This window comes from Myiozetetes cayanensis, unplaced genomic scaffold (assembly GCF_022539395.1).
Source record: "Myiozetetes cayanensis isolate MyiCay16 unplaced genomic scaffold, myiCay2020 scf13, whole genome shotgun sequence".
Taxonomy (NCBI): Eukaryota; Metazoa; Chordata; class Aves; order Passeriformes; family Tyrannidae; genus Myiozetetes; species Myiozetetes cayanensis.
The window spans coordinates 10,128,664-10,147,414 of NW_026086937.1; the positions used below are offsets into that span (position 1 = coordinate 10,128,664).

Below are 18,751 nucleotides of genomic sequence, written 5' to 3' on the forward strand. Positions count from 1 at the left end.
TACTTGGGCATAAACTTAGGGTTTGGGCAGCAAATAAACTCTTTCTCCTCATCTGCTTTGAAAATGGAGTTTATTTTTCACAGGCTTATCCAGACTGGAAAGGCTGAGGGTCACCAGCATGGAAACAGCCAGCAGCTCTGCCTTAAAGAACACTTGAATTAATGAAGGGATATATTTGTTTCTGTTGACAGAAAACAACCTCAACTCAGGTAAGGATTAATCAGAAACAGATCCATATTGAAGGAAGGCTTCCAACACAATGGCTGAGGCAGCAGGAGGAAAAGTGAAGGATTTGCAGCGGGTCACCTGTTGTAACTTTCCCCAAAAACATCTCAGAACAGATCATTTATTTATGAGAAGCCCACCATTGATAGAGACATACAGGCAGAGGAAAACAAAAAACACAACAAATCAGATTTTTGGCTCAGTGTGCCGGTCATGCTTTCCATAAAATTTGGGGGTTTTTTGAAAACTAAACCATCAGAAGATACTAATTTGAAGGTTTTTGTTACAAATTTCCCAAAACAGAATTAAAGTCATCACTGGGGTTCAAAAAAAACAGACAAATCTCAAACAATTGCTGACTTTGGTGACTAACACCCTTCAGCACTTACAGATGGTGCTTGGCTCCACTTCAAACATGAACAGTGCAAAAGTACCTCCAAAGAAGCAAAGCAAAGCCAAAATATGGCTTCATAAAACAACAGATAAAACAATTGGAAAGAAAACTTCCTCTATGGAGTAGGACCTCGTCAACTCTTCACCAGCCTCAACCTCCTACAGGCCTCAGCACCCCCGGTCTAAATTACAATTTATTTTAAGTTATTTTAGTTTTAAACCCAACTAGAACAGTATTGGTAGTGCCTCAAATAATGGAGGGGAACAGTTACAGCCAGGCAGGGCAGTTATGTGAATCTTTTAATTACAGTTACATCATTACTGACAACTCCAGTTTTCATGATAACTGGCTTCTGGACTGGGGTACTTTTTTAATATTACGTGGTTTTAATCAGACTCAAACCAGTTTGAGTATGAAAATTAAACAGCACCAAATACAGGTAACAGTATTATAGAAGAATAAAGTTGCAGAACATTAGCAATAAGAAAACAAAAGTATGTTGTTCTTAACAAGGAAAACGGGATCTGCAGGAGGGACCTCTCTGAACAGAGGTGAATACGAGCCCATAGCCTTGGCATCCGTGAAAGATCCTTGGCTTTGGCAGTGGAAGAATGACCTGTTTCTTCCCTCCTTTGTCCAAGGGAGGGGTTAGCACATGAGAGGGAAAGAGTGGCTGTCCGGTTACACTTGTGTTAATTCCAGAATAATTCTGGGCTGCAATTCCAGAAACAGCCAAAATTTCAGTGACACGCTTCAAGTGACAGAGCAGTGGTTGTGCTGAGGGTTGAACCTTGCACCTGGCAGCCAGCTGGGAATACAGCCTGGTTCTCTGCTTGCTTCCTCCACAGAACATGCATTCTTTCCGTAAAAGGCTCCAGATTCTCATTTTAAGTCATCCTTGTATACCTGAACTGGTATTCACCTTCCAAACCATGTAAAACCAAGCACTAGAAAGCAAGAAACACTGAGTCCTGCAAGAAGTGCTGCAAGCACTAGAAAATAACATTCAGGAAAAGAACTATTAAGAAATGTTCAAGTCTGGGGGCGTACACTGCTAACTCAGAACTCACACCACCACTGCCCAAAGCGGTCCTCCTCCAAACCAACAACTCGGAACTGTTTGAGGAAGCTTTGCCTAACACGGGAGAACATCCCCACAGTTCCCATTCTCAGTTCACCACGTGTCCTGCTGATCTACTCTGCAACAGGGCTTTTAAACATCTGCAGGATCGTCTTCTGCTTGTTCTTAGGCAGTGAGCAAATATCATTCTTGTCACTGGTATTGACCACGCAATTCAAAACCTTTCCCTCCTTGATGCTGGGGGATTTCACCCGGACTTTGGCAGGGGATTGCCAGTTTTCGTTGCAGGAACCTTTCCGAGCCTTGTAGTGATTGGTTTCAGCCTGTTTTTTTGATCCCTTTGAGTCTTTGGCCACCTTGGGACTTCCCTTTTTGGTAGCAGAGTCTCTCAGAGACTGAGCTGGTTTGGTGCGAAGCAGATACTCGTCTGGAGAGCCCTTCTGCCGGTTGAGTGTCCTTTCCTCCTTGTCCAGCTCCTTTTGCAGCTGCAGAGCCAGAAGCCTGTCCTGTTCCTCCTGCCTACGCCTTTCATAGAACTCCTGCTCAAAGGCTCTTTGTGTTTGCAAGTTGAAATCATTAATCTGCACCCCTTGGTCTTCCAAACTTTCTGAACAGGTTCTTCTCCTCTTGTCAAGCGCCTCTGAGTCAGTCACAGCATCAGCTGGGGCCTCCAGGAGCTTCCTTTTGGGAGTCTCCTTAATGTTCTGCAGCCCCTCTTGTTCCTTTTCATCCGAGTGCGCAGCCACCTTCCCCAGATCACATCCTGCACTCTGGCTGTCAGATATAATGGAATTTGTCCCTGTCTGAACAGAGGTACAAGTTTGAGGAGAGTTTTCAAGGTTTATGCTTTCTACACGTGTTAAACTGCCATTGTTTGTCTCCATTTCATCATCTTCTCCTTTGGATCTACAAAGAGCTGTTCTAGACCCTTCCCCTTCTGTGGCTCCATGAAGTGCACCTGGAACTCCACCTCCTAAACAATTTGGTCCTGGTGATTTTTCCTGCTTCACAGTAGTGGTTTCACCTGAAGCTGAGGCACTAAAATAGTTCATGCATGATTCCAAAAACAAATCCTTAGCACTAGAATCTTTATTTACACTGGTCAGCTGTGGAGACAGGGTTGGCATTTCCTCTTGCTCATCGTGCAGTCCAGAACAGCTGCCTTCACTGCTCTTGGTCTCCTGAAGAACAGGGAGAAACCACCAAGAAAGTAAATTTATTAAAAGCCCATGGGTGTGAATAAATGCCAATCTCACTTCTCATAGCTGCACTGCCCCGAACTGCTCTGAGAGAGCAACTGGGATACTTCTCTTTTTAAAAATACCTAATTGTTTAATAATTATGAAAATATTTAAAACAACTTCAGAAAACCACCTAAAAGCACCAAAACCAAAACTGCAGTGTTTTTCTTTTATTAGTGACTCAAACCAACTGTTCAAGCCTGTTCATGTTCTTTTGAGGCCTACTAGGAATGATCAGACAGACAGACAGACAGACAGACATGGAATGATGTAAATCAGGGTGCACCCCCCTCCAGTAATCTCCAGAACTTGGAATTATGAATATTGAGGGGAGCTTAAAAAGGGCGAGATAACCTGCCCAGCGCTGATGGGCAAGGGGAATAGAGGATGGAATGCTACAGGAAAAAGGAAAATATCCCATAATTACCAACACTGAGATTCATAACAAAATGATTCCAGTTACCACTGAGCCAGAGCTGCTCCTGCCTCTTCCTGGGGTACTAGAGAATGATGCTGATCCCAACATACCATGATTCTTCGGAGACAGGTACCTGAAAGGAAAAAAAAAAAAGTACACCCTTTTAAACAATTTTTCCTTGGATTGTCAGCCCTTTGCATTAACCAAGATCTCCAGGTTCATTCTGACAAACCAAAACAACAAGAAGGGCAAGTGTTTCCCTTCTCCTCATATGAGGAGATGTTTTAACCTTCAACACTTCACACATTTGTCCCCGATTATCAAGGGAAGTTGCCCTGCAGGATTCCAAGGAAGCAAATGGAGCAGAGGGACACTATCTGAAGAAACGGAGATCAATAATTAAGGAAGAATCACTTGAACCCCTTACTTCTGAATGTCTCCAGTGTTGCTTGGTCTGTTCTTTGCCTTGCACAACTGTGCTGGGGACGTCTGAGGCGAGAGGCTGTGTGCCGGTGACGGGCTGCTGAGCACATGTCCCTCGGCATCCTCGTTCTTCCATGACAAGTAAATACAGTGTTACATAAAACAAAACACAACACAGACTAGAGAAACCCCCAGAGAACTACTTTGGTTTTGCTGCATAATTAGTTACTTTTACCCAAAGGATTCTAGAACTGCAAGTAACAGATACTTATGGAATAAGAAATGCTACACATTCCATACACTTTCCTGGATTTGCTCAAATAAGTACAGGAGGATTTGCTCAAATAAGTACACAGCCTTCCTCACTGGGAAAAGACTCCCACTGACCCAAACAAATTAATAAAATGAAAAAATCCCCCAAAAGATAAGGTAAATTTTCGCTGTATGTTCCTTTTTTCCAGTACAGGTTAGAGATGTTATTTTCTTCCAAAGAAGGATTTTTAAAATCATGGGGAAAAGGAAGTTTTCAGGAGAAAACCAGTGTTTGAAAACATTTCACAATGAAAACACGCAGCACATGTGCTGGGTGCTGGATTTCAAGTGTGTATTACACAGGTAGAAATGTTTGAAATATTTGACCCTCCCACTGGTTTTTCAAAAATTAATCGTCAACCAAGGCTCTAAAGTACTGGGGGCTGACAACAGCTTCCAACTACAGCTAAAATAAATGCAAATTATTCCAAACTTTAGCTTGATCTCTGAGAAGTTGCTGGCACTGTATCAATGTTTTCTGCTGTCCCCCCTCTACCCTAACTCACCAAACTGTTACTGAGCTGCCAGGCCAGCTCTTCATCTTGCTTCAGCTGTTCCTCCATCTCCCTCCGCCTCTGTTCTGCCAACCTGTGCTCCTCCTCCTCCTCTGCCAGCAGCCGCTGGATGAATTCCTCGCTCGCCTTGTTCTCCTCCTGTTCGTGCGCTCGCCTTTCTGCCTCCACCTGCAAGAGATGTGTTTAAAAACCCGCCTGGTTACAGCTGCAGGACCACATCTTGCACCAGAACCTCTGAGCTGATGCTCCTTAATTGTGAACCACCCACTGTTCACAAAAACTAGAGCCAGAATTTAACTGCACGAGTCTCCAAAGGTGTAAATCACTCTGATACCACGTGCAGAGCCTTGGGTTTGACCACAACCTTTTGGTTTCCACCAGATTACACCATCAGACTTGCTCACCTGCAAGGTTAAACTCCATTCCTCACCTTTTCAAACAAAAACTAAGATCTCAAATACACAGATCTACAGAGAAATTGGGATTAGGATTCTTTCTAAGACTGGATGGCAGCTATTCCACAGCGTTTGCTCAACTTGCCTGTGTCATTATATCATCACATACCCCAATGACAGCACATCTCTCTCTTCTAGAAGAGTCCTGCTCTCCTGAAACACACGAAACCCAAAGCAGCAGGCCAAGAATTTTACATCTGCCTTCCTTACAGCAGATACCCACAGAGAGATCAGTTACCAGCAACTCCACGAGGACAGCAAAGTGCTTCAAGACTGAATTAATCTTTCTTTGCTGGGTGAGGGAATTTGGAAATTACTCCCAGTCCTCTGCTTCACGCACTCCTCCTGCTCCTGTAACCAGCAGCAAGGGGCTGTCAGGGAAAGGAGCATTCTCACATATTTTGCAACTATAAATCTTAGTACTAGTGTGTCTGAATTGGAAGAAAGATCCTTAAATAGGCAAAACTGAGACTTCTTAAAAATATTTTCTTCTGATTTTCAAATGACTGGAGGTAACCGAATAAGAAAATGCTGTATTCATTCAGTTGTGGTCTGTAAGGCAAGCATAAAACTAAATCCCAAACACTTCCAAGTTTTTACATTTGCTACTTTTATGTGCATTGACTGAGAGGTGAAGTATGAGGTACAGATCAAGAAAACCTGAGAAATGTCACCTTGTGTCAAACACAAGGAAATCTCCCCTCTTCCATAAATTTAATCCATCCTTCAGGAGTGACCAGTATGTTCTTGCAGTTGCAATGTCCTTTTAAGTATCTTTATCACAAAATACCATAACAGTTGTTTGTGGGAACAATTTATATAACTGGGAACAATTCAAGTAACTGGATACAAAGTATTTATGCTTTTAAATGTATTTTTAGACTTACCTTGCTAATCTCTGCTTCATATTCCTGCCTCAGCTCTCCAGGCTTGCTCAGCTGGTGCTGTGGCTTGGGGACACAGACTAATGGATAGGGAAAAAACAAAGTAAGGAACAAAGCAATATCATGACAGTCAACAATGATTTCAACAACAGATGACTTCCACACCCTGTCACGGGAATGATTAGACTGAAATCAAGTGCTGTGATTAAAAAAAAAATAAAAGCACTTTGTGTTACAAAGGAATAAAATTCACACAGTAGAAAAGTGCCGTGTCACAGCGTGGCAGGAACAGGCTGTGATTCCCAATCACTGTATATGAAGTAAATATGATGGAATAGGTTGCCCAGGGGAGCTGTGGCTGCCCCATCGCTGGAAGTGTTCAAGGCCACGTTGGACGGAACTTGGAGCAACCTGGGATAGTGGAAGGTGTCCCTGCCTGTGGCAGGGGGTGGAACGAGATGGTCTTTGAGGTCCCTTCCAACCCAAACCATTCCATGTTGCTACACTGACCATAACACGTTTTTCACTCGTGGTGATTAAAAAGACCTCATAACACTGCACATTGAACAAGGTGCCATACAGCCAACCTACCAACAAGCCTCCCCGAAGGGAGCTTGAAACACAATAAACCCCAAAATGCTTCTTTAAAAAGTCAATCAGATTTCACTTCCTTCTGTCTGACACCACAATTTAAGGCTCTGAGACTCTTGCGTTGATGGAACCCCTGGAATCTCTAACCAAACTAATTAACAGAGTTAAAAAACTTTTAACCACTTCAGTTACTTGACAGTAATAAAGAAACACACCCACGCACCCAAACGCTGCTTGCAGATGCTACAGCTGAAAATGAGCAATAAAAACTGGGGCCTTTTTACCCTCTTACAATAAATGAAAGAGGCGCTGCCCCTGCCTTGCCCAGCAGTAACACACAGCTCTTTATCTCCCAACATCCAGAGTCCACCTGCAGTGATTACTGTGGCAAAGCAGAGACATGCCAGGACAAGTGACATGCCACTTACTTTCCTCGTCCAAATCCTGTCCATTAATCCTCCTCTCGCACTCCTCCGGGTAATTCTTCTGAATCTTCTCCCAGAGCTCCCAGTTGACAAGAGTATTTCTGCGGGCATTGTACCGTGCCCAAGAAGAGACTCGACGCCGACAAAATGGGCAAGAAAGACTGGCCTTTTCCACTGTCAGCTGGAAGCAGGAATTACAGAGGGTATGGCTGCATGGCAGCGTGACGGGCTCCACGAAGATCTCCATGCAAATTTGGCAGAGGCAGTCGGACAAGGAAAGCGGGGCCTTGGATTTCTTTGACATACTGACTCGAGTTAGAGGAACAAGACTAGGACAACATCAGAACCTGAAAGCAAAGTCAAACATTTATGTTCTTTACGGGAGGTAAAAGAAAGGAAAACAGAAAATGTTTTACAACAACTTTAAGAAGGCATTAGTGTATTTTGAAGCCTGTCTAAGCGGTTGCTTTTGCTCAGGACCTGACAGATTCTAGAGGAAGATGCAAATCTTTCCAAAACTCACACAAAAATTGTACCAGGTTTTCCTACTGCACTTTCCTGTGAGCTGCAACAGGTGCTTTGGGGATAGCAAGTAGGTGGTGAGAGGGGGAAAGGTGAGAGTTCTTCCTGCCACTTCTATTACTCCACTCCTCTCCCAGCACTCTCTATCTGTGACAAGCTATGCTGGATATGTCATCCCAGTTACCTTAACCTTCCATATGCTCAATTTTTCAGTACCTCCATGTCCTTCAAAAGCTGCTTTTGGCACAGACTTGCTTCCAGCACATTCTGAAGGTGAAATACATCATCAGGGCAGAGCAGCTTCTTTCTCATTCACTTGCTTGCTTAAGCTGATACCAAAAAGCAAAGATACTCTTTTCCTATGATAAATGAAGAATTAAGACTTCAGCACCTTCTTGTATGACTTGAAACGGTGGGGATCATCTGGCTCCTCACAGGATTTTTCCACTTGGCCTCTGTGGGAGAGAAAACAAAGAAACATGCAGCAGAAAGAATAAAAACACCGATTTATAAGTTACAAGCTTGTTAAACAGGCAACCACATCAGGTCCTCGAGAGAAAGGCTGCGATTCCCCACACAGAACTCGCCATGGAGACAAACACGCTTTAAGGCGGGATTTACTACTTCCGTTGTCTTTATTGATTTAAAAAATAACCGCCGGGGACTCGAGTGCCCAGAGGTAAGGGCCCTCCCCGCCGCGCCCCGGCCCCCCTCAGCCCCGGCCCCTCAGGGGTCCCAGCGAGCACTCGCCACCCACCGCTGCGGCTCCGGGACAGGCCCCGCAATGGCGACCGCGCTCCGCCCTCACGGAGCCCTTCCCGCCCTCCTGCTGAGGGAGCCGGCGCCGGCTCCGGCTCCTCCTCCTCCTCCTCCTCCTCCTGCTCGCCCTCCTCCTCCTCCTTCTTCTTCCCCTCCTCCGCCGCTGAGCCTGCTGGGAAGCAGAGTTTGCGGGCTCAGTGTGGAGGGCTGTGACTGCCTGTCGCGATATGACAAGGGTTAACAGCTCCGCGCTGCCAGAGGGAGGGGTGAGAGGGGACACTGGGAAGCGACCCTTCCCTGCTGCCCGGAGAGGCTGTGGCTGCCCCAGGGGTTGGGGCCGTCCCTGGCCGCGCTCACCTGCCCTCGGGGGCCCAGGGCACATCCCGGCGCAGGTCCCGCTCCAGCACCTCCGCCTGCAGGTCGAAGCGCAGCTCCAGGCCCTGCAGGCTGCGGTCCAGGGCTGCGAACCGAGCCTCCAGGGAAAGCAGCCTGCTTTCCACCCTGAGGGGGGGGAAGGACAAGGGGTAAGGGAATTTCAGAAGGATCTGGGGCTTTCCGCCGCCGCGTTGCGCCGTGAACGGCTCCAGATCCCAAGCTGTGAGAATATACGCCACTAAAAATGAAGATTTTTTTCTTTTTCTTTGCACCCCATGTCTTTTTGGACCTCTGCTGGTGCAGAGGTCTTATAACCTCTAAACTCAGCTGCAAAATCAGTATGGACATGGGTTTGGAGGTCTCAACCATCTGCATTATTAGAGACACCAGGTGTTTTTTTTTTCTCTAATACCTTTTGATGTGATTAATGCTTTTATTCGTAGTATCATGATGTTCTGAATCATTTTCGTTTGATGCTTTCTCATTTCTCCTCGGAGTAAGAATGATACAAATAATACAAATCCCACTCGCAGTGTTTCTCTTCTCCCATCAGCTGGTTCTCCCTTTTATAGGGCTGTTCTTCTACAGCTCTGTGATTAAAAACTTCTTCATTAGCTTTTATTTATTAATTGTTTTTCATTACTTGGTATCTGCTGTGTTTTTCCTTATTTAAAATCGTAAATTACAAGACCAAAGAAGAGGGTTTGAGTTTTGAGCTATTGTACTCCACTTTTGCTGAAGAAAACTGCCCAGTTTAAGAGGATTTGCTGTGTTTAGGGACAAACTACAAGGCAATGCAAGTATTTATGCTTTGTGCCCATTTCTTTGCTGGAGACACAGGCTGGTGCTGGGCTTCTGTCCCTCCAGGTGGTTTTTGGAAAGATAGTTTTCTTCACGTTTTCCTCTGTTACTTGATTGGCACAAGGCATGTTCTCGAGAGTCCTGAGGATCTCAAAGCTATCAAAATATAAATCCTTCCAAGTTCTTTCCTAAATTCTGAACAACTGTCTCACTACTGTGTACTCAATATGTGGTTTATTAGTAGAGCATCAGCGAGTCCTTACAGAATTTTTTGTGATTTTTCTTTCTGTATTAGTGGCAGAACTTCAGGCTGTATCAGCTAAACAGAAACTGCACCATCACTAAATTTTATTACAGAGAAGACTCTGTTTTTGCCTTTAGCTTCTCTTTTCTCCACCCCCAGTTTGCCCTTCAGTTACTATTATTGTATTGTTCTCATGTTCAGGGAATGGGGTTCTGAATTGTGACCTACTTGTGTTAAACACCGTATTCAGGTCTTCTGCCTTGGTTGTTGTGGCCCTATTATGCGTATCTTTGGCGCTTTTGTACAAACACAGCAGCTTTCAGGTGGTGATGTTAAAAAATAAAAAAACCAAGCAAAACAAAAGCCTCCAAGCAAACAGAAATTAATTTTATACTGTGTGAACAGCAGATTAGATAATTTACCCATAGTTTTTCATTCTTTCACAAGGACTCCAAGGTATTTTAAAGCCTGTTGTTATAAGAGAAGGACCAAGAATGCCATTTTTTCCCTAACAGTAGCTCCCCCCTCTCCCTGCCTGCCTCTTCTTCTGCCACCTCCTCCTCCAAACCCTGCTTTGGAGTCTGTCTGCAGTTGACCTTAATGAGTTAAAAAATAAAAATACATCAAGGGTGGCACATTTTACTAAGTACCCCTGACCTTAATTCATTGTCTGGCCACTTGAGCAGATCCTCATGTAACAATTTTCTGTTGTTTCCTGAGGCTACAAGACTTCCTCTGCAGCCTGGAGAAAGCTCATCTTCCTGCGGTAGGACTCCTCTTGCCTCAGCAAGAATCTGGGGACTTAAATCAGAACTTTAATTGGAAAAACTGAGTTTGTGTGGTGTACAAACTCATCACTCGTGCTACTGTCAGTGTGGTAGTTTGTTTCTCAGCAGCCTTTTAGTCCAATGGTTTAGTAGTTGACCATTTTTGTCTCTCCAGCACTTTTTTGGTGGGTATATTACCTGTCTGTAAATTAACCTTATGTATTTTTAAGCACCTGTAACAAACATTTCAGCATTTGCTAATTTGGGATCTAAAAACATCAGTTCAGTTATACCATGGTAGGGCCCATCTCCATAACCAATCTCCTACAGCTTTTAGTAAATTCTGATACACTCAGTGCTGCTGCCTCTTGATCCAAGTTTAGAGCGAAACAAGGAAGGATTAAACCTCCTGCTTTCATTTCAATCCTGACCTCTGCACACTTTTTCCCTTAGTGTAAGTGAAGTTACCACTGAGTCAGTGACCTCTAACTCTGGTTAGTGTACACACAAACCACATCCCCATTCTTTACCAGAAAGCTTTTTAAAATTCCCCTCTCTCTCGTTAGCACACAGAACATACTTGGAAGCTGTGCAGTAAAAGCACCATCATTCCCACTTCTCTGAAAGTGCGGTTGTATGGGTAACCTTATTTCTGCTATTCAGGCATTTACAGAAAATGACATTTTAGAGCTGTCACGTGGGTTTTATTTTCCAGGCCAGTGCAGCCTCCAAGCTCTCCCTGTTCACTCACTCCTAGATGCTTCTTCAAGAAGTTTACCACAGATCTAATTTTCACTTTTTTCCTGCAGGAGTAGTTCCAGCATTTCTCCCTCGGGTCAGGTCTCTGGTATCTATTTTTGTAGTCACCATTGATTGAATTGGAGTCATAAAGCTGAGGGGGGAACCCTGTTAGTATCTCGAGGAGAGGAGCACTTTCTTTCCAAGACTGTCAGCTGTCAGTCTGTCAACACCTAACCGTTCATTTCCTAAGCAGAAGTACTGCATCCCATTGGCTGTGATACTCTTGATAGTGATCATTTTTACTGCAGGTAAACCACAGTTGTATGTGTGACACCTGAGTTGGCTTAAAAATGTCTTGATACTGTAAAGGCAACACATCATAGAATCTCAAAATGGTTTGGGTTGGAAGGAACCTTAAAGCCCATCCAGTCCCACTCCCTGCCATGGGCAGAGACACCTTCCTCTATCCCACGTTGTTCCAAGCCCCATCGAACCTGGCCTTGGACATTTCCAGGGATGGGGCAGCCACAGCTTCTCTGGGCAACCTGTGCCAGGGCCTCACCACCCTCACAGTAATATGAAAACCCAGAGGTGAAAAGCCACTGGGAGGGAACAGTATCCTGCCTGTCTCTAATTGCTGAGAATTCCAGACCCCTTTTTGACTCTATTCTCCTGAAGATCTGTGCTCATGGTCTGTCTCTGATCTGAGGCACCATCCCCCGGAGGCTGAGCCGAGCACACGGAGCAGTGCCAGCAGGGGCAGCTGGGGCCGGATTGTTTTACAGGAAGCCAGTGAACCTGTTGGTCACGTTCCTCTCCCGAGTGCAGGCTTTGGAAATGGAGGGTGAATCAGCGTCACCTATGTCCTGCTCCCCCAGCAACAGTCATTTGCTCTCTTTAAACTTAAAAGAAAGGTCCATTCTTGAGGGGTTTTTTTGCTAACCAAAACCATTTACTCCCGATCTTTGAACCCTCCAGACTCTGAGGCATTTTCCAAAATTCGGTCATTCATCCCAAATCTCCCATTAACAACAGCAAACCTGAACTTCCAGTGGGTTATAAATCACCTGCCAACACCTCACCCAGCTGCAGGCCTTGTCTGGTGGAGCCACTGCCCAAATCCTGCAGCAAAGAGCCAGGACAGCGGGCACGGAACTGACCACCACCATGGAGCTGGTGGCTCTGTCCCTCTTCCCTCCCCAGTGAGTGAAGAAGTCAGACTGCTCGTGAACCACTCCCTCCCCGTATACACACGATGTGTACGTACACCCCGTTCCCCACGGATGTTTCCAGGGAAGCACAGGTTTGCCATGCTCACAGGTTGCCTGGTCTCCTGCCCCAGCCCTCCCGGTCCCTTCCAGTGCTGCTCAGACCTGTTCAGCGTCTCGTTCAGGGAGCGCAGGGAGATGCTGCCTTTAGCCATCTTCCTGGAGAACACCAAGAGGAGAAATAAAAGCTGGAGCGGGCTTGCTCCTCTCTCCTGAAGCCGGCAGCAACAGCAGGGACAGGGGATCCGGGTCCTGCAGGAGGTTGTTTGTTCCAAGGCTTTTTATAGCCTGTGTATCCAAATATAGGTCATGGATGCACCAGCACACGCTTATGGACATATCACAACATCGAACCATGCACCTGGACCCCTTCCTCTGCCCCACTGACCCCATGTCTGCACACATAAACTAATTCAGAGGTGACACACAAGGGTGAAACTACACTGTTCTGCTTTTTAATTTGTGCTGTGTTTTGGCTTCGTTTTGCTGTGGCGCCCACCAGCTCATGTCCTGGGCCAAACTCTCCTGCTGTGGAAGGCTGCACAAGCAGATTGCCTTTGCTTTCTTTAATTAAAAAAGATCCAATGGTAAAATCAGATTTGGATGAGAATGAGTTGTGTTTGGTTGCAGGGAGCTGCTTTGAGCTAAACCAAGACAGTTGGAATCTCTTCCATAAGGGACGGAGAGCTAGCACTGCCAGCTAATGATTATCAAGAGCTGGGTATGCAAGAAAAAGACATGGAAATTTTTCCTTAATAATAATATGGGTCTGGTAACAGCCCAGTTGGTGAAAAAGGCAGCACAAACCCCCCATCAATGCAGCAGGTCCTCAGCCAGCACCAAGAATTCAGTTCTGTGACAGGTAAAGGACAGCTTGGGGAAAAAAAACCCCCTTTTTTAAATTATTTGCCCATTCCATGGGAAATCCAGCATGAACTGGATGTGTCAAGAGCTGCAGCATTCCCACTTAGTTCTTCCTATCTCCAATTTGCAAATGAAGAGATGCTTCTAGCAAGCCCAAGTTCTGCTCATTGTGTTTCCAAAGCTTTGGGAAGATAGTAAGTATTTAGGTGAGGAGAAGCCATGCCTTTGGCCCTTCATAGTCCCCCTGTGACAGGGGTACAGTACACTTTTTGACACAATTTTATGTGAGTTTGGCAATATTAGAGTGAGTCTAAGCACAAGGGAGCAGTGAGAGAGAAAGCATTTATTTAAGTGTTATAGTTCTTTTTCCCTGGGATAAACAGCTGACAGCTGAGCCATCAAACAGGTGTTAACAGTTCCCCTGCTCCCTCCTGTACTGCAGTGTGAGCAAAACCAATCGTCAACGACAGGGAAACTCATTTGATTAATCGTTAATTGATGCTTCTCTAGTCTTACATGCAGCTGCTGACAGAGTGATGGAAAATAGATTCCACTACAGCTGGTTTAAGCCAACTGGGCCACAGCTTCACGGGGAGAGTCACACAGAGCACTGCAACAGTGCAAAGCCCACAGAGTGCAGCCAGTGACAGCCCTGTCCCTGCTCAGCACCCTCACTCAGCACTGGGGTGTCCCCTCAGTGCTGATTTCCTCCTCCAGCCTTAATTACATCAGCTTAGTCATGAACCAATGTTACCCCTAAATGTAGAGACCCGTTTCACTTAATTCAAGCAGCAAACAGCCAACCCTGCAGGAGATGGCAGCTGTGAACACAAGAGCCACTGAGAACCAGCTCGACACCAGGGACACCACCAGGGCACAGCAAATCCCTCCCAAGGAACACGGGGGTTCACTGGCCAGGTCACTGTCAGTGGGTGCAACTGGCTCTGAGAAGTGGTTCTGCCCCCCAGTTTTCTGTAAACATCTGGGTGTTTACAGTTCTGGCAAGGGATACACCGACACAGAGCTGCTCTGGTCAGCGACCAACACCCTCCTGCAGCCTTTGATCTCTGCACACGAGAGCCAGTTCACCTTCTCTCCATGCTCGATGGTGAGCTTTGGCACAACTCCAGCCTGTTCACTTGAGGACACTTTGTTGAGCTTCCCATTTTTCTTGCTGGAAGCAGGTGCTTGGGCCTTCCTCCTCTGCAGAGATTTTGCTGGACTTTTCTGCTGCTTCCCAAGCTCGCTGCCAATATCCCAGAGCAGGACTTTCCCATCGTTACCTCCAGACAACAACCAGTATGCCTGTGGCATAAAGAGGACCTGGGAGACTCCCAAGCTGTGACCCTGGAACTCCAGCTCACGTTCAAACTTGACACCAGTGACTCGGAATATTCTGACTTTACCGTCCTGAGCTCCACAGCCAAAGACGTTTCCGCAGGAGGCGACGGACAGGGAATGTGCAAGCGGCGGGTTGAAGAACTGCCCGGCTGACTGTGGGCTGTCCTCCTCCGTGCCACACTCCTGCAGGTTTGTGGTCCACAAGGGGCGAGCTTTCTGCAGGTTCCACAGCATGACCTGGAAAAAACCAGGATGAATCAATGACTTGTCCATTTTACATAAAATCAGATCTTTAACAGTAAAAATAAACAACCACACTTCTTCTTCCAGCAGAGCAAAGGCTGTGCATGAGTGCAAGAGGTGTGGGGTGTGTGTGGTGAGGAGTGGTTGAAGTTGCCCTGATAAATATGGCACATCTTTCCAGCCAGGTTTCCAAACCCCCACAGCCGTACTCCGCAGTCAATGACTCAGACCTTTAGACCACGAAGGGGATGCAAACGCTGCTCTAAAAGCCTTTGCATTCATCTCAGTAATAGTAATCCTGACATACTGCACATCAATTATTGAGAAGGAGGGACACAGAAACGCTCGCAGTGAATAGAGATCATTATCATTCTGGATTTCTGTCTCTGCTATGCACTTGCCCTAAAATAATCATCTCCATGAATGTGCCTGAAAAATGGGACAGCAAAAGGCAAACAGTAGTTTAGGCTCTCATTTTTAAACAGGCGTATTTGTATTTCTTTTTATATCCAGTGAGTAGATGTGGTTTGTGCAATCGAGTAGGGTGTGCTTTTCCTAAAGAGATGGGGGGAGGTTGTGCTTTCAGTCTTGCTTTTCAAATGCCGCCCCACCCCAAAGCCCCCCATGAAGTGGTAACTGTGCCTTCATACGAATCTCGGGTCTCTCATACAGCAGTTCAAGCACTACAGATTTATACTGAGCCAATTAAAAATAATTCTCTCGAGACTTTCATAGGATATGAACTGACAATAAGCATTTTCAAGGCCAACAGAGCCAGAAGCACAAGTCAGCCTAATGCAGCACTGGTGTGCTGTTTGCTGCATAATGCTAAGCTTTAATCTGTTGTTGATAAAAATATTCCTTCGGTAGTCAATCACCAGCAGTAATCACCAGGAGTAATCACCAGGAGTCTTTAAATTTGGGGCACAAAGGAGCTGTCACCCTGGGTCTGCGTTTCTGGAATCCAAGTCACGCTAAAACATCTGAAATACGTCATTTCCTGTCACCTTCCTGTTTCAGTGACTGCTCTTGCTGCTACATTAAAACTACTTCGCTATGGATGAAAGGGAAAACTTTCCACAACAACTGTGATTTGTAAATCAGAGAGGCTGAGTGATGCTTACAGAAAATTCTGTTTCCATCACAGACAGCACTGCAGCAGCCTGATAAATCCATCAACTGCTGACAGGTTTTCTACAGACTAAGTATTTTCTGTCCTTGTGGCATTTTCCCTGCTTCCCTTGGAATTCCTGAAAGAACTCCAGCAACCTAAATTTCAGTTCTCACCAGCCACGGCTTCCCCGAGGGTTTGACACGTGAGCCCAGAACATGTTTTGATGCTCGTAGAGCTCGTAACTTGTCCAAAGACATGCTGCAGCACAGCATTCCATGGCTCTGCAGCTCAGCTCCCCTTTGGGAAATGATGCATCCTAAAGGGGGTCTTGATGCAGGAAAGTGCTCTTTTCACTATATAAAAACACACTAATGAATTCCAACTCTTTTGGGATATTGACTTTCACCTAAAACCCAGCTTGCTGAACTACAATAAATGAAACTAAGACTAAAAAGTCACCAAAAAAAAAAAAAAACCAGCTCACTTGCACCTGGTGGTATACAACTGCTTACAATTCTGATAAAAAGCTTCCAGGCTTGTGAATCTGCATTTTAGAGTCCTGAGTTAAGCCAGCTAAGGTACTGAGCATTTACTCCTCTCAGGCTCGATCTATCATCAGGGCTTTAATATGGAAAATTACCATTTATCCTAACTACCAGCATGTGTTGGCTCTAAAGGGTGTGAGATGTGCTTCAGTTTCAAGAACAGAGTGAAACTCTTCAACGCTGTCAAACAAACTTCACCCTGACACCGCTGGAACCACAGAAGCCTTTGAGAAGTGAGAGTTTCCATCTAGGGCTAAACCAGGAATGTGGTCAGATCTCAACCACTGCAAAGAAATTACTGAAAAACATCTGTTCTGGGTGGCAGGCTCTGAACTTAACTCCTAGAGTGGTTCTTCTCAGAATGCAAAGGACAAAGTTTCCTCTTGACGAGGACAGAGAAGTGTAAAAGGCAAAGAACATTTCATGCTTCCAAGAGGTCAATTAGAACAAAGGATGAGTTGTAAAAATGACTTTTCCTTACAGTTCCACTTGGAAAGACATTGGAGTAAAGGAGCTTTGCACTGTATTCTGATTTCCTCCCACCCTGCTCACTTTTGGATTGTAAATATTGAGGAAGATAAAAACAGGGAGAGGAACTGCTGAGTAGAAAATGGCACAAACAGCCCTGACACTTGATTTTTGAGCCAAAACTACTTTAGAATAGTGATGGAACTTCCCAGTGACCACAGGCTGGACACCTTCACTCTTGGTGAAAGTCTGTGGGCACCTCACTACACAGGTGGGTGATTACTGTTTCACTTCACTAATAACCATCTACATGTATGCAAATCACCTGCATGTCCAGTCCACAGGAAACCAGGCTTTGAGGCCGCTGAGGTCGGAAGGCAACAGAGGAGCAGATGTTGGAGTGTCTCAGGGACCGTGTGACTTTCTTGCTTTCCAAGTCCACAACCTTTATGGCCCCCGAGTCATCTGCCGCGGCCAGGAGGCTGTCGGTGTCGTTCACGGAGAGGCAGTTGATCTCCTCCTCATTCACGTGGAAGCGCTCCAGGGGCTCCTGGAGGGCCCGGACATCCAGCACACTGATGGTTTCTCCGTGGGAGGTGTACAGGGTGCTGGGGCGGCGGGCAGAGAACACCACGGACGTCACATCGTCGTCCCCCGGGAGCCGGAGCTGTCCCACCAGAGAGCCTCCCCCATCCCACAGCGCCAGCTCCCCACGCTCCGCGCTGGACACCACCAGCCCCTCCGCGCTCACAGTCAGGCACAGGACAGAGGAGGAATGCCCACCAGTCCATTTGACCGCCATGCTTTGGGGACACCTCTGAAACATACCAAAAAAAGCCCTGAATTGAGCTGGTTATTGGTCACATTACAGCAGAAATTTGTCAAGAAACAGGATCATCCTTCAAAATACTTGTCCAGGTAAAGCAGGCACAGTTCAGTACCCACGTGGAGCTTTGGCTCAAAAAGCAGCAACACCAGCTGCTGGCAGGTCTTTTCCAATCAAAATGATACAATGATTCCACGATCCTTTTAAAAGCAGCATTACCAGTTTAAGGCAGGTTAGTTACAACACGTTTAACTGGGTCTCAGAGCACGCCCGTGGAACTCGCCAAGCTCGCCCTTCCCTGACGTGACTGCCCACAGCCTGTGCCACAGCACTGCTTACGGGACATCAGCAGAAAACTAAGTGAGGTGGGAAAAAAAAAAAGAAAAGAGTGGCACAAAAGCATAATAAGCGTTGGAGGGGCTAGGACGCTGTGAGGAAAGGAGAGTTAATGGCAGGGCAGGTCACAGGCAACGTAGGGCTCGTGTGACAGCCCAGAAGCCGCTTCGCTGCCGCCGTGGGTTTATCGTATTACTGGGCAATAAACGGCTTATTTTCGTTTGGGTTTCTTTTTACAATGTTATGTTTTCCACGTGATTTTTGCCGGGCCAGATCTAAAGAGCAGCCAGCACCGATTCAATCCACCGGGAGAAACTTCAGTCTCAGCGATTAAGTAACACCTACAGAGAGGGCCGACACCTTCCTCGGCCGCGGGCCGCGTGGGGGGGCAGATCCGCGGCCGCCCTCCCGCCCGCGAGCCGTTCCCTCTCAACGCCCGGGGCCCGCGGTAGGCGGTCCCGAGCGCCCCGAGCCCCCCGCCCCGGCAGGCGCGGTCCCGTGGGGTGCGGGTCTCACCTGAGCCCCGCTCGGCTCCCTCAGCTCCGCTCACTCCGCGCCGCCCCCGCCCCTCGC

At 46.4% G+C, this 18,751-nt stretch overlaps 2 protein-coding genes across 7 annotated transcripts; both read right to left on the reverse strand.

The window, feature by feature from the left end:
• Positions 1-309: 309 nt before the first annotated feature.
• On the reverse strand, positions 310-13,481 carry RNF168 (ring finger protein 168). Of its 5 annotated transcripts, XM_050308006.1 has the most exons (9): positions 12,547-13,481; positions 8,603-8,746; positions 7,703-7,941; positions 6,968-7,311; positions 5,952-6,028; positions 4,601-4,777; positions 3,787-3,911; positions 3,405-3,492; positions 310-2,881 (listed from the first exon to the last, which is right to left on the reverse strand). In XM_050308006.1, the coding sequence occupies exons 4-9, from the start codon at positions 7,266-7,268 to the stop codon at positions 1,814-1,816; spliced, it is 1,836 nt and encodes a 611-aa protein (XP_050163963.1). In that variant the 5' UTR covers positions 7,269-7,311; positions 7,703-7,941; positions 8,603-8,746; positions 12,547-13,481; the 3' UTR covers positions 310-1,813. The 5 variants fall into 5 exon arrangements, with proteins under 5 accessions (XP_050163963.1, XP_050163965.1, XP_050163961.1 ...); XM_050308008.1 differs by lacking the exon at positions 8,603-8,746 and having other exon boundaries at positions 7,878-7,941; XM_050308004.1 differs by lacking the exons at positions 8,603-8,746; positions 12,547-13,481 and adding an exon at positions 8,244-8,341.
• A 152-nt stretch (positions 13,482-13,633) lies between these two features.
• Positions 13,634-18,750, reverse strand: WDR53 (WD repeat domain 53). 2 transcript variants are annotated; one of them, XM_050308010.1, is made up of 3 exons: positions 18,695-18,750; positions 17,342-17,833; positions 13,634-14,883 (listed from the first exon to the last, which is right to left on the reverse strand). In XM_050308010.1, exons 2-3 carry the CDS (start codon positions 17,816-17,818, stop codon positions 14,296-14,298), a joined length of 1,065 nt encoding a protein of 354 aa, XP_050163967.1. In that variant the 5' UTR covers positions 17,819-17,833; positions 18,695-18,750; the 3' UTR covers positions 13,634-14,295. The 2 variants fall into 2 exon arrangements, with proteins under 2 accessions (XP_050163967.1, XP_050163966.1); XM_050308009.1 differs by lacking the exon at positions 18,695-18,750 and having other exon boundaries at positions 17,342-18,544.
• Between the last annotated feature and the right edge of the window lies 1 nt (position 18,751).